At 41.1% G+C, this 14,495-nt stretch overlaps 1 protein-coding gene across 2 annotated transcripts in view; it reads right to left on the bottom strand.

The window, feature by feature from the left end:
* The window catches only part of adgrd2 (adhesion G protein-coupled receptor D2), a 34,998-nt gene that overhangs the window by 9,813 nt on the left and 10,690 nt on the right, over positions 1–14,495 (bottom strand). For both annotated transcript variants that reach the window (XM_058070832.1, XM_058070833.1), the window contains exons 9-19: positions 12,454–12,588; positions 12,010–12,118; positions 11,302–11,407; positions 11,165–11,220; positions 10,949–11,075; positions 10,718–10,821; positions 8,889–8,991; positions 8,416–8,569; positions 7,822–7,955; positions 4,915–5,030; positions 481–601 (exon numbers count right to left, since the gene is read on the bottom strand). In XM_058070832.1, coding sequence (XP_057926815.1) covers positions 481–601; positions 4,915–5,030; positions 7,822–7,955; positions 8,416–8,569; positions 8,889–8,991; positions 10,718–10,821; positions 10,949–11,075; positions 11,165–11,220; positions 11,302–11,407; positions 12,010–12,118; positions 12,454–12,588 — 1,265 coding nt within the window. The remainder of the gene's footprint in view (positions 1–480; positions 602–4,914; positions 5,031–7,821; positions 7,956–8,415; positions 8,570–8,888; positions 8,992–10,717; positions 10,822–10,948; positions 11,076–11,164; positions 11,221–11,301; positions 11,408–12,009; positions 12,119–12,453; positions 12,589–14,495) is intronic.

The raw sequence follows: 14,495 nt of genomic DNA, 5'->3' as shown, positions 1-14,495 counted from the left end.
AATATATCCGATTTTTAGTTGGGGGGGTCAAATGATTAAACATTTTAATCAGATTAATCATGATTAATTTGGTTTGCAAGACACGTGTAATCACGATTCATTCGCTTTCCCACATCATGATTAATTCGTTTTCAATCTGCAATTAATCTGTTTAATCATGATTAATTAGTTTTAAAAGCCATGATTAATCACCATCCGAAACTATGACTGCACACACGCACCGCGCCCCCGCCGCTGCTACATGCACCATGCGTTGTCTTTTAGGGGAAACATATGAATCCGATCCTGAGACCCACAACACGGTGACTTGATGATTTTGTTTTCCAGATAATAATGATAAATATAATGAATCATTGTACATTGCAAAGTGTTGTGAAATGTATTTGGGAAGGCATGCATGACCGATGCACACATTGTAGGCCAAAACAAAACGAGCACATTTTTTCAGTAGAAAGTAGAAATGAATGAAAGTTTGCTTACCTGGAAGGCATTGAGCGCAGTGAAGATATAAGCAATTACAATAGACAGATGAACCAGTACTCCACAAAGCCAGGTCAGACCCAGGACTGGCAGCAGAATGAGAACTGGGCGAGTCACAGCCCTGCAAAGTAGCACATAATAAATGCTACAAAACTAAAATATAACTAATGTACTGTACAGTAGATGCCTCGTTCATGGCAACAAAGTAGAAGTCAGAGTAGAGTAATTGTGAGGCCCATCAGATGTCTATTTTTGACATGAACCAAGCCTGGGCTGCGTCTATGGTACTACTGTACACTACATCAATTTGCTTGATGCATCCATCATTCATATTCTATAGCACTTGTCCTCGACGGGGTCGTGGGTATAAACCCTGGAATGGCGAGCACTGTCTACTTGCAATGGATCAGCTTGGCATTTCTACACATACTCACACAAATGAAAGCAACAGCAGGTCATCAACACAAACACCTCCTTCACTTGCAGAAATGCAAGTCAAAATAACACATGTGGAACACACAATGTATCTGCACCACACCAATTGTGCCAGTATGGAAATAAACATAAACACAGACGTATATGCTTCTGATTAATATTTCAATGCCAGTTGAAAAATTGCAAGAACATTTTGCACGGTCTGATCTTTAGGAGGGTCTAAATGCAAAAACAAATGGGAGTGAGACCTTTTTTTTCGTGAAAGCACATTATTACAAATAATCATCTGATGATCAAACGTTTAAAGCCATAGCTCAAAAAAGACGGTGAAGGTGGTTTCACTTTTTGGAACTGATGTCCAGTCTGTGAGCTGCAGCATTGTCCTGTTGAAAAAGTCAGTCATTGCCACATAAAACGGGGGCCTTTGGTAATGAATGATCCTGAGTCCCATCAACAGCCGTTTGACGCCCCCACACAACCTGAAAATGCATTGTTCCATTGAAGGAAAAAGGACCCCAGATCATGATGGCACCCCCCTTTCAGTTGATCTTGGAGCCCCTTTCCTGAGTTAACATTTTAGGTTAAGGTTTTAGTTAAGGTTCTAATCTGATAAGGAGGATATGTAACGCTAAAACTGTTGTTCACTCATTATTGGTGTTAGGAGGAACAATGTGTTTAATTCAACTCTTTTTTAAGAGTAAAAAAAAATCTAGATTATTCATATATTCAATGGAAAAATGACTGATGCAAATTTATTTAGAGCAAAAAAATACATTTATAGTGAAGCTTCAGTTGTATAAAACAGTCAATAACATGTATTAGATTTAGTCATCAGAGCAATAAAAACAAAGCACTGAATTTATTCCAGCACATGAAACATTTCCACGTGGACCCTGTTCTGATATACAATATCAAATTGTGACTCACATTCATATGACATTTGGGCATCAAAACACTCGAAATGTGTTAACTGTTCCATTTCAATCAACAATTTCCTTCCTTGTGAAGATGTTGCTTCACCTTCTTGTTGCCAAAGAGACACATCTGAAGATCGCAAAGCAGACTAATGCTCATCAAAGCTAACATAGCTAACAACTACCATGATTGCAGTTCCGGGTTGAAGACAAAAGATGTCCTCATACTACATTACTGACCAAGAGTGACTGTTTTAGAGAGAAATAACACCCACAGAGTCAGCTTTACAGTCCTATTATTCTTTCTTGACAACATATTGTTCAACTTTTATGCTGCAAGGACTCAGATGGGTGCTAGCTAGTGAGCTAACGAGCTAACAAGTTAGCAAACTAACCATTTGGCCCCAAACTTATTTCTTCTAAACTTAAGCCAAAAATGTCCATAGAGAATGGGATTACACTTCAGGAAGAACTTCTTTTAACTCAAAGGACAAAGTAAAAAAAAAAGTCCCAATGGTACCTGATTACAAAGTCCAGTTTCAGCTTGCTGTCATGGAGGAACTGTTAAAAAGGAACTCCAAGAGAGGGTAGAACTCGAAAATATTACTCCGACAATTAGGATGGCTGAAAACAAACCAGAGTTGGATGTAAAGAATAAACTCCACAAAAATGTAATTACCAGAAATTCTTAAGAATCTCCTTGAGATCCAACAGTGGGAAATCTTTTTATTAGGAGTGTATTTATAACTAGGGGTGTCTCAGAATAGTCAAATATTCAACAATTCAATTTGAGGAGTCGAATATTGGAAAATTATGTGATCAAGATTGTACCATTCTGACCACATGCTGCTGAGAATACATTTTTATTTATATTTATTAGTAGGCATGCCCATTAGCTGTGCTCTACAAAAACAACAATGACTATGACAAAATCTCACAAAAGCATCTCAGTTTTGTTTCTAGAAATTGACATTTATTTCTTTCAAACAAAGAAAAGTGTGTAGTTTGAAATCCTTATCCTGGTTAACAGGGCTAACATCACGCGTCCATAAATCCGTCGTGCAGTTTATGTCCATATTTCCATCTATCGGTGTATGCAGGAATATGGCCATCATGTTGTATTTTGCTGGCAAAAAAGTGGTGGCTCGGAAGTACAAACCGCGGCTCTCAGTGTCTTAGTAGCCGACTAACCACTAACTTCAATGATGGCAAAGGGCTGGTTGTCCAGTGTGGCTGCATGTCTTCGTAGGCTTTGGAGACACTGTAGTGATGCTGACTGGCTGATTTCAGGTGTCTGTAGGTTAAGAGGTCCCACAAGGTTGATGCCATGATTGAAGGGATGTGTGCATGTGTAAATTGTTGTTTTTTAATTGCAGTTATCTGAACTATTCATGTTCATGTTATCAATATGATGTCAAATTTCCAGCCTTGAATGCAAAACAATATTTATTTTATACTAATGTATAACCCTCAAGGTATGCTGGGTAACTTCCAGTTGGGAAAGTGTATGCATAGGCTCACCTTTTTAATGAAAATTCTGCAAATTTGTATCTCCGCTTTACTTGTGCAGATCATTTTTATTTGTTTGGCATTTTACACGTTTGAACGTTTTCGTCTAAAAACCTCTTCAAAAAAACTATCATCAAATATCCCTGTTTATGCCTAATAACATTCCCGAGGATTTGGTTTGCAATCACTCTTTCAGTAATTGGGGAGCTGATACGTCCCCTTTTGCATGATGAGGCAATTACGCTTCCTTTTGTTCCCATCAACGGTGCTGCACCTGGGGAAGACATTTTCCACTGCGATGAATCTGCAAGGACAAAGCCACAACTCACCCTTTTCTCTTTTATGTTCAAAATGTGTTTCCATTTCTGGAGTGCAAAGACACACACTTTTCTGGCATCAACTTCCAGCCCGTTTGTAATGGAATGAAGCTGCAAGAGCGAGGATGGCGTTGTGGCATGTTCCATGCAGAGGTTGAAGGACATTCGACAAAATGAAAAGAATGCAGTTTGTCTTCAGCTATTAAAGTTAACATTATGTCTCGGGCAAAAGTAACTCACTTCTTCAATTAATTAGGCTACCTTTTTTAATCATAATTGTTTTTCCGCTCAGCCAGTGGAGCAAATGGTATTATTGATGTTGTTTTGAGTTGCTACTCTTCAGAGAAGATGCAACTTGCAACTGGCCACCTTTAAAACAGCAATTAAAAACAGCAATTAAAACAAAAAGAAAGGACTAAAAGACGAAGACAGAGGACCAAACGACTCACGGCGAGTTAAAAAGTCAGAGAATAAAAGTGGCTTTTAAGACAAGACTTAAAGCTTTCGATGGTGGGGGCCTTTTTTTACTTTGGAGGGGAGACAGAGTTCCATACCTTGGGGCCGACTACAGAAAGGGCTCGATCTCCCCTGGTCTTTAGTCTCGTCTTGCCACCACGAGTTGGAGCTGGCCCTCGGACCTCAGTGGCTGCGCTGGGGAGCAAATTTGAATGAGGTCCGAGATGTATTTGGGGGCCAGCCCATTGTTGAAAGGTCTTTGAAAACCTTTCAACGTGCAGACTCGGTGCTATGAAAAGCCCTGCAACCTGACTGGAAACAACTGCATTAGAAAGAAAATATGAAGTTTGGACCAAAAATGTGCAAATTTGAAGGGTTGTAATGATGAATCAGGAGTAGATGGGAATCCACCATACCAACTATTGGGGTGATACTCAGAAATTCAAGCCTCATTGGGAATAAAATAAAAGCATAGGCAACGCAAAATATGTAGTAGAAGAGTCCTACTATGTTACATGAGCGTAAATCATGCTCTTTCCAGTGTTAAGTATTATGCACAAGAGTTTGTTGTATTGGGGCCAGGTGAAGGTCAAGCTGATAAGACCAAACAGCTCCCACACAAAACTCCCAAACCACAGCTCCTATCTCTCTACTGTCTATATTGACCACAGTTTGATAGAATAAGAAGAAAACATCAATATTGTGTGCAAGGGCTGGATCTCAGCTTGCAGAAAGATGTTCTCCTACAATACTGCACAGAAAAGTAGTAACACAAGACAAATACACATTTCATTGTATCTTACCAGGTGAGGTCAAAGGTCTGCATTTTCGATGCTGAGCGTGGACTGAGCATCTTCGCACGACGGCGAGCACTGGAAACAGTCACCATGACAACCCGGCACAGGACGACTGAATTGACCTGCAAGTGGAGGACAACAGCGTCAGCCTCGCCTCAAATACGAAGGCGACAGCTCCGGTTGGCCTCTCTTCAGGAACGAGTTCAACTCATTCACAAGCTCTCATACACCAAGTTTTGACCAGAGAGTCTCCTCCAAAGGCGACTATCCAAATAAGAAATAGCTTCCCGGTGATATACATGTCATTACAATCATCCAAAGGACGGCATCGCGGCAGCTATGAGATAACGAGACTCAGAATCAAAGCAGAGTGGAGGTTTGTTTACAAAGGTGTCGACGAAGACGAATGGTGAAGTTAGCATTTGACAACAAAGACAAGACACAAACAGAAAATGTATATTTTGTTGGACATTTTTTGTAAAACACAGGTCATTCAAGAAGGGACCAACATCATCTCAATGCCAGTAAGTAGTAAAGCGTAAGTAAAGTAGCTTCAATTGTACTTCAGCCACTAAATTATTGCAATACCTTGCAAAACCATACAACTCCAATGAGAGCTTCTTTACTCTGGTTACCTGGTTCTGAAGACCGACAGGATTCCGATTAAAATACTGAGATAATCAAAAAGAATAGACCAGGTCGGCGCTGGCGAGCATTCAGCGCACCTTTGGCGCCCCTTGCCATGAAATTAGTGTCTCAATTAATGAATTTGCTAAAAAAAACTTTCAGACAAGATTTTCATTGCTGATATTCACCCATTTACTGTATTTCCACACATTTATTGTTCTCATGTTGTACTTTATTGTATGTTTATTATTTTGGATGTTGATTTGAAACTGACTGTGCAGCAATTAATTAGTAAACGTCACACAACAAAATGACCCACATCATTTCACACAGCCAGGGGCGTCACCAGACCCCATAGAAGAATTCATGAGAGCGCGCAAAGTGCACAAGAGAATTCAACACTTATTTATCATTAAAGAGCATAAATAGATCTATAAACTATTCAATCATATCAGATTATGTTCTAGATTCTAGATCTTCGATTGACCACCTGAAATGCACTGCGGTAATGCAGTTGGCCTACTTGTGTACTTTCCTCTTGACTTCATGACATGAAAGCATTAGAAAAACACAACAGCTGTTGTGTCTCTTCAGGGAATCCTTTTTTGGGAAGCAAACTGGAACGTCTTGTTTTCATTTTTGCAAAGCGGTCAATCACTTGGCTGTGGCTTAACTTGGAAAGTTCCTCACTCTCCACTGACATGATGGCGAGATGGTGAAGCCTCTCCTGCCCCATTGTGCTTCTCAGCCAAGTGTGGAGCCGTACTCTGTGAAATAAACTTGAATGGTTTCAAAATCATCCTCACGGCTTGATCTCAGGGGAAAATGTTTTTTCCTGAAGATAGACAATTTGAGAACCACTGCACCATCCATAGGCTATACCAATATATCACTGGCTGTTCATTTTGGTCAATTGGACGTTAGCCTGTGATCCCCCCCGTGCATAGACCTAGACATAGTGCTGCGTCCGTCATGAACAAAACGGCCGGCGGACTGAACGGGTATTTTATGGGTGGTTCATTCCTTCGCAAAAAAGAACTAGTTCTTTTGACCCGTTTGTTCACAAACGCCACACCACTACTCAGAATCAAAACATGGCGGCGGCCCGGGCAACAAGTTTCAGTAAGTCCAGCCAGAAGAAAAGATTGCGCAACAAAGTATCCAAAGTATGGGAATACTTCACGCCAAAAGGTAATGATTAATAATCGTTTAACCCAGTACTAGTTGACACAGAAGTATTATCAGCTGAAGTCGCTACACATTAATAAATTACCATTAATTAGCCATGTGTGCATTGTTTATGTGGAGTGAATACAGCAGCAATGAATTACCATACTAAGTAGTATGTGCCTTAGACTTAAAACTCTTAAGTGACTTTTTTTATTGGTGACATTTTTACTAGGGCACTGCAGATCAATACTGGGGCACTGCAGATCACTACTGGGGCACTGCAGATCACTACCGGGGCACTGCAGATCAATACCGGGGCACTGCAGATCAATACCGGGGTACTGCAGATCAATACTGGGGCACTGCAGATCAATACTGGGGCACTGCAGATCAATACCGGGGCACTGCAGATCAATACTGGGGCACTGCAGATCAATACTGGGGCACTGCAGATCAATACCGGGGCACTGCAGATCAATACTGGGGCACTGCAGATCAATACTGGGGCACTGCAGATCAATACCGGGGTACTGCAGATCAATACTGGGGCACTGCAGATCAATACTGGGGCACTGCAGATCAATACCGGGGCACTGCAGATCAATACCGGGGCACTGCAGATCAATACCGGGGTACTGCAGATCAATACTGGGGCACTGCAGATCAATACTGAGGCACTGCAGATCAATACCGGGGCACTGCAGATCAATACCGGGGCACTGCAGATCACTACTGGGGCACTGCAGATCAATACCGGGGCACTGCAGATCAATACCGGGGCACTGCAGATCACTACTGGGGCACTGCAGATCAATACTGGGGCACTGCAGATCAATACTGGGGCACTGCAGATCAATACTGGGGCACTGCAGATCAATACTGGGGCACTGCAGATCACTACTGGGGCACTGCAGATCAATACCGGGGCACTGCAGATCAATACCGGGGCACTGCAGATCAATACCGGGGCACTGCAGATCAATACTGGGGCACTGCAGATCAATACTGGGGCACGTCCCCAGTGAAATCTGTCCGGCGACGCCGCTGCACATACCCAAATGAAAATAAAAAAGACATGTAAACTTGAACATACACGCTTTAAAAGTGACCACATACCGCCAAGACAAATACTACAGGTCCAACAAAAGACCAGATGGTGCCCGTCTTCAGATTGAGCCAGCAGTGACCGTCGGCCTTGTACTCGTTCACTGTCAGTGCCAGCGTTACCACGACTATCAGAATGGGTAGTCCTGCAAAACAGATCAGTAAAAGCAAAATGAGGTGTGGGTGTGGCTGTGGCGGTGGCTAAAAGTCGTATTTATGGAACAGTCACTGCTTTGATATCTGATGATTGGAATATTTAGTCTCCAAGCCTATTTAGTCTAATGGGGAACACTGGGCATGTCTACATGGGGGGCGAGAGGAAACATCACGGTATTGTTTATTGCTTATTCACATTCTGTTCTCAGCGCAACACATAGTTCTCAACATAGCACATAGGAACAGAATTGGAGACATGGACATGGACAACACAACATCGGCTTTCTACATAATCATGTCCCGAGCCACCCAAAAATTCAGACTAAAGTTAGATTTTTTTGTCTAATCAAAAGTACTTGAAAATTAAAAACCAAAAAAAGAAAGAAAGGGACATGCATGGGGTAAACAGACAGTATGGAAAAAACCATGACTGAAGTAGCATACATTTACCCCAGCCAATGACGTAGTACAGTTTCATTCTGCGGTCCTCACTGATATTGACAGACACGACTTTGCTCCACAGTAGCAAACCTTCAACCAGCATCCAGGAAAACGAGGCCATGAAGAAGAGATGGAGCAGCGCCGTTACCACAAAACATGCAGCCTGAAATATCAAAGTGGACAAAATGGTGATTAGCGACGGCCAATCAAAGCCATGATGTGCATCTTGATGTCACTTGACGTCACTATTGGCTCACAGTCCCCCTCTTCTGATGCAACCAAATGGCTGTTCATGCTTTGATGGACTTTCCCCACCAACAAGAAGGTGCCTGTTTACTTTCACCTTGGAAGTGGCCGCCTTTCTCTTATTGTCGCCCGTCTGATGTTTTCTCTTGCGTTTATGCAGACGTATTTGTTACATAACTCAAGGTGATTCTTCTTATTTGCCCCATATGTCGTTACAGCATCAACAGGGTTCTAACCTCATTAGCAGATGCCCAGTCACTGCACATTAACAGCAGTTCAGCAACTCCCAGAGCAAAAATCAGGTTCTTATGGACGGTGGTACGGTCCGATTTAGGAACCCTGCGTAAGGAAAAACACAGACAGGTTAGTAACATGGTTAGTTGGAATTTTACTGATGATTATTTTCACACCTGATTATTTTGTTTATCCAATACAAAGGGATTATTTCCATCAGCCAAAGGTTTTTAAAGGTTAAAAAGTTTTACTTAATACCACAATGGTGGGGGGAATCAGAAAGGGTCTAACCACATTCACATCAAATCCTACAAATATTAAACACTAGAAAATCATGTTAGTGCCACAAAAAGACTAGAAATGTGTGCCGACCAATTATACACATTTTTGTGTTGAGTTGACTTCTATAGAGCAGCTCCACACAATAACCCTCACAGGAAGGGTTCTAGATTTTCCAGAATCTGCACCTATTCCAGCTGTATTTCTTTGTACTTCTTTGTGATTCCTGCAAAAATGGTCTGTTCTAATTTCTTCCACCCACGGCCCGCCTCCGGGCACGCCTACTCTGCTGTGGTTGGTCACAGAGACGAGGGGTTAGAACAGAGGTAGGGAACCTATGGCTCGGGAGCCAGGTAGGGCTCTTTTGATGACACTATCTGGCTCTCAAGCATTTCTTACCACAATAAAAATGTATTTTTGCTAACATTTTAAAGTAAACATCACAGAAATCACTGTTAAAAATAATATTAAAAATCAAAACTTTCTTATGCATTTTAATTCGTCCATCTATTTTCTACTGCAATATGGCCGACCATATCTATCTTTCCTGATGATATTTTCCAGGTCAAACACCAAAACTTGATTATTACTGGGTAATGCTGTAGTCTACCTCGGTCATTGAGATGTCAAAAAAACATGTAAATGTAAACTTTCCTCCTTTAGTCAAATAGCTAAAGCTGCAGAACCAAGCCTTCTGGTGAAGATGGCCAAAAGAATGAAATATACTGAATACGGTTCAAAACTATGCAGCAGCAGAAGTTGCATTAATGGCAGCAAATATTTGATTTATTATTAGACACTGCGCTGCTCACGAAAATATGCTGGCCACACCCCATTGGCGTGGGGTAGTGTGCCTGGTCTACGTAATTAGAGCCCATTATATCTAAAACTGTTGGTCTTACATAAAAATGCACACATTTTATTGCATTCAAAATGTATATGGCTCTCACAGATACACGTTTTAAAATATCTGGCCTTCATGGCTCTCTTAGCCAAAAAGGTTCCCGACCCCTGGGTTAGAAAGACTTCCGGTTTGTGCCGTTAGCTGCAAAGCCAACTTTGTAGGAGTTGATAATGAAGGCGATTTTAGCTTTTCGAATCTGATCCGGAAGTAGAGACTACACGGTCTGAAGTTCCTCAAGAAAAGAGGTTACTTCAAGACATCTCTCAAGTAAGTAGCTTTAACATTTTAGCGTTAGTTTCTATAAATTGGTTATGTGTCATATTTTTGTGGGACTACCAGTGTTTAAAAATAAATGAAATGTAATTGTAAACAAATGTGTCTTTCTTTGAATGAATATGTGATTTGACGTGATATGATATTTATATATTTATATATGTGCCCTGTCATTGGCTGGCGACCAATACCGTGTGTACCCCGCCTCTTGACTGAAGACATCCAACCGTTATGTTCAGCATTTTCAGAAAATATTTCTCTTCAACAAATCAATTTTTTTCTTGATGTGAGTCTGGTAGGTTTTTTTTAAAAAAAAAAAACAGCTTTTCACCCTCCGTGATTTAAAGGGTGCACTCGGTGATGTTTGTGACTCACCCCACAACAATGAAAAGGATGAAGGTGAAGAGGAGGCCACACAGAGACACTCCACAGCCGATGAACGTCAGCACCTGCAGAGCTTTTTTGTTTTCTGGGCTCGGCTGAAACACACACATACACACACACACACACACACACACACACACACACACACAAACCCCCACGCATACACACAAAGTATGAGCTGTAAATAGCTGCACACACTGTGCATGGAAACTGTATGACTACCTGGGCTTCGTAGACTTGTAGTAGCAATGCAAAATTGGTGGTGTGGTTGCAGTAGCACACAGTGTAGTCATATTGTTTGGAAACAACCTTGCACCCTTTGGTATTCCACCACCCACCAGCCTCTGGACTGGATAGACACACAAAGCACACATTCATAACACATATTCACATTTCTTAATGTTTGCTAGAAATCTAAAAATTCCAAATATCTCTTACGTGAGGGTAAAATCCCAGAAGGCGCATACTGGATCATACACGGCCCCAGCAGAGATCTATGACATGGATACCACATGGAGATGAATGTGTCCATGGAAACAATAACAGTGAATATATTCAAAAGAACGCGTTCTCACCTGTACTTTGTGATGGAGATGAAAGTGGACTGCGGTGCTGACGGGTTGATTGTCTCCCAGCACCGTGGTGGATATGACAGAGGACCCCAGGATCGTACCCAAATATCTAAAGTGCACACATTTGTTTGGGAAAAATGAACACCACCCCCGAAAAGACTAGCCAAGTACAAAATTCACTGAAAATTCACATTCGGCAGATTCTTATTCCTCCATCGCGGTTCACATTTGCAATGCTTTCTTTTTGTCTGTTTTTTACAGCGTATTAATGCAGGCCCTTTCAGAAAAATGCATTGGGAAGTTGACAGTTGTTGTAGCCCAAACCCCGGGACCGTACCGTGGGTTACCTCTACCGTTGCACCGCGACTAATAATGACTTTTCCTCAAGCTTCAACAGACAATTTGTCCTCTTACCATTCATTAATAGTGAGTAGTGACTGTATACATGTTATATTTTTAATGTGTTTAATACCCGTGTGAGGCACATTTAGGGATAAAACCTAACTTGTGTCACAAACAAACAATGGCAATTGAAGAGAGAAGGATATGGTTCTGGAGCTGCATTTATCTAATAATTACAACACTTATTTTATCACCAATTATGATCGGAAATAGGAGTAAAACATCAACGTCAAGATAGCATGCGAGTTTAGGGCGTATCAAGTTTTTCTCCATTCACTGGTGCCCCACGCCAAAAAACGTAAACAATACCTCTGGGTTCCATCAGTGACGGTGGGGACCATGCTGATGTTTTCTTCAGGATTGAAAAGCGGCCGCAAAGAGCCATACCAGGTGTTGACCAAGGTGAGTTTATGGAATCCTTTACAGAGATTAAAGAGAAAGATATTTCTACAGGTTGCACCAGACTGATAAATTAAATAGCATAGAGAGAGCGTTAATTGAGGACCATTTATTGTTCAAGGTGAATTGTTGTTGAAAACCCAACAATGTGCCTCCATCCGCACTTCATGGCAAGACCTTGCCGAGAGAAAAGGAGGAATGCATACTACACATTCTCAAGTCAAGGCATTCATTTGCAAGACTGAATATGACTCCTTTCCTAAAAGAGTCGTTTGTGTTGTGACAAATAAGTCTGATTATGCAATTGACTTAAGTGAGTGAAGATTGGCCAAAGAGAACGATTGGAGCGCCTACCATTGTCATGGAGATCCTGTATCTTTTGATGTGGGACTGAGATGCAGTCTGGATCGGAGTGCTTCTCACTCTCCGGTCCACAGAAACTTGATCCCTTGGATGGTTCCCGCAGCCTCTGCTGTTGCACTGCTAATTCTGAACGTAATAAGAAAGCGGAGCACATTCAAGGTAGATTTCATGCTGTTCCTACACGCCTCAATAAAAGGCAGAAAATAGGAAAAACTCATGGTAAGTCATTTTTAGCAGTGTAATGATGGCTGTGCCATATACAGTAAGTAAGTTTTTTGGTGACACCCAGTGGCCGCAATATATAATTGCATTAAGTTTGTGATACAGTTATGTACACAAATTGAATGACACAGCGCGTACCGCTTGCTGTTAAGGAATACTTTCTTATATGCTACTGCCTGTTAAACCCACTCATGCCTTCTCTCCTCCCTCTTTGCCACTTGCGCCGGTGGGAGGGACGGAGGCATGGGTGCGCAGCGCTGCGCCGTGCATGAAAATTGCAAAGTGCCCTGCAACTATAATTACTATATGTGGATTGAGGAATGTAATATTTGAGACAGCAGTGTTGTTCAATTAGGACATTGATGAACTAAACCACTGACTAACTAAATGCAGTACACACATATGATTTCCATTCATTTGTAAATACAAAGTTTTGGTGTTAAAATGGGCCTGTTTGGTATGTTTCTAAACCCTGACTTCTGTCCAGGCCATTAAAAGTGTCTTTTTCCAGAATGTCCAGAAAACTTTTTATTGTATCCGTGTACTTAAAAAAAAACGTATTTTCAGCTTATGTAGCTCTAGTTTATGTCCTTGTTGTTGTGAACTTGTCCCCTCCCTTGGGATGTGTCTTATTCTCTTGGAAATTGAATGTTGTTTAGAATGCTGCCTTGACATTCCTAAAAATATAAAGCTCACCCAGATGATAACGCCATCATAAATAACGCCACTTCTAGTCCAGTAAAACTTGGATGTATTTTTTCTGGACAGGTGCACCCATTTCTCACACAGTAATGGTAATGGTAATGGTAATGGTAATGGTAATGGTAATGGTAATGGTAATGGTAATGGTTTTATTTCATTAGAACATGCATCAGATTCTAATTGAGTGCATCCCATAATCAGTTCCCAGTTCCACATAACATAGTCCTAGCATAGAAGTGTTTCAAATGTACTTCTTCCCTGAGATCATATTTCTCCTCTCTTGTAGAGAAGTATTGGATGACATGTTTAGCTAATTGCTTATTTTTAGCCATTATTTTAGCTGTTTGAAGATGAACTATATCGGCAAGTTGAAGTATTTGTCATTTTACAAATAAGGAGTTAGTATGTTCTCTGTAGGCGGCATTATGAATTATCCTTACTGGCCTTTTTTGCAGTACATTTAGCCAGTGAAGATTGCTTTTATAGTTATGATCCCATATTTCCGTAGAACCAGAGAGCAATAAAGAGTGTGGAGTGATTTCTGATTGAGAACAAATTTTGCTTTGTTCAATACTGAAATATTTCTGTCCACCTTATGTTGTATATTTGTAATATGAGGTTTCCAGCTCATATTTTCATCTATTGTGATCCCCAGAAATGTATTTTCCTTCACCCTTTCAATGTCTACACCGTCTATTTGTATTTGCTGGTACGTGTCCTTTCTGCTGTTAGCAAACAGCATGATTTTAGTTTTACTTAAGTTCAAGGACAATCTATTATCATCAAAGCATCTTTTTAGTGTGACCTTCTCTGACCTTTCCAATGATTTGGTCTGTACTCCCTCCAGAACAAAAAGCAGTGGTATCATCCGCAAATAATACCAGCTTTAAGTCTTTCGTGACTTTGGAGATATCATTGATGTACAAGTTGAACAGTTTTGGCCCCAGTATTGACCCCTGGGGTACTCCGCACATAATATATGAACTTGCAGATGTGTATTCTCCTAGCTGTACGTATTGCTTCCTGTCAGCTAAGTAGCTTTTGACCCAGTTCAGAACTAATCCTCTTATTGCGTACCTTTCTAATGTAGTGATTAGGATGTCATGATT

This window comes from Doryrhamphus excisus, chromosome 4, assembly GCF_030265055.1.
Source record: "Doryrhamphus excisus isolate RoL2022-K1 chromosome 4, RoL_Dexc_1.0, whole genome shotgun sequence".
NCBI classification, from domain to species: domain Eukaryota; kingdom Metazoa; phylum Chordata; class Actinopteri; order Syngnathiformes; family Syngnathidae; genus Doryrhamphus; species Doryrhamphus excisus.
The sequence above is the reverse complement of the archived record's forward strand: the minus strand, read 5'-3'. Positions and strand labels throughout refer to the sequence as shown.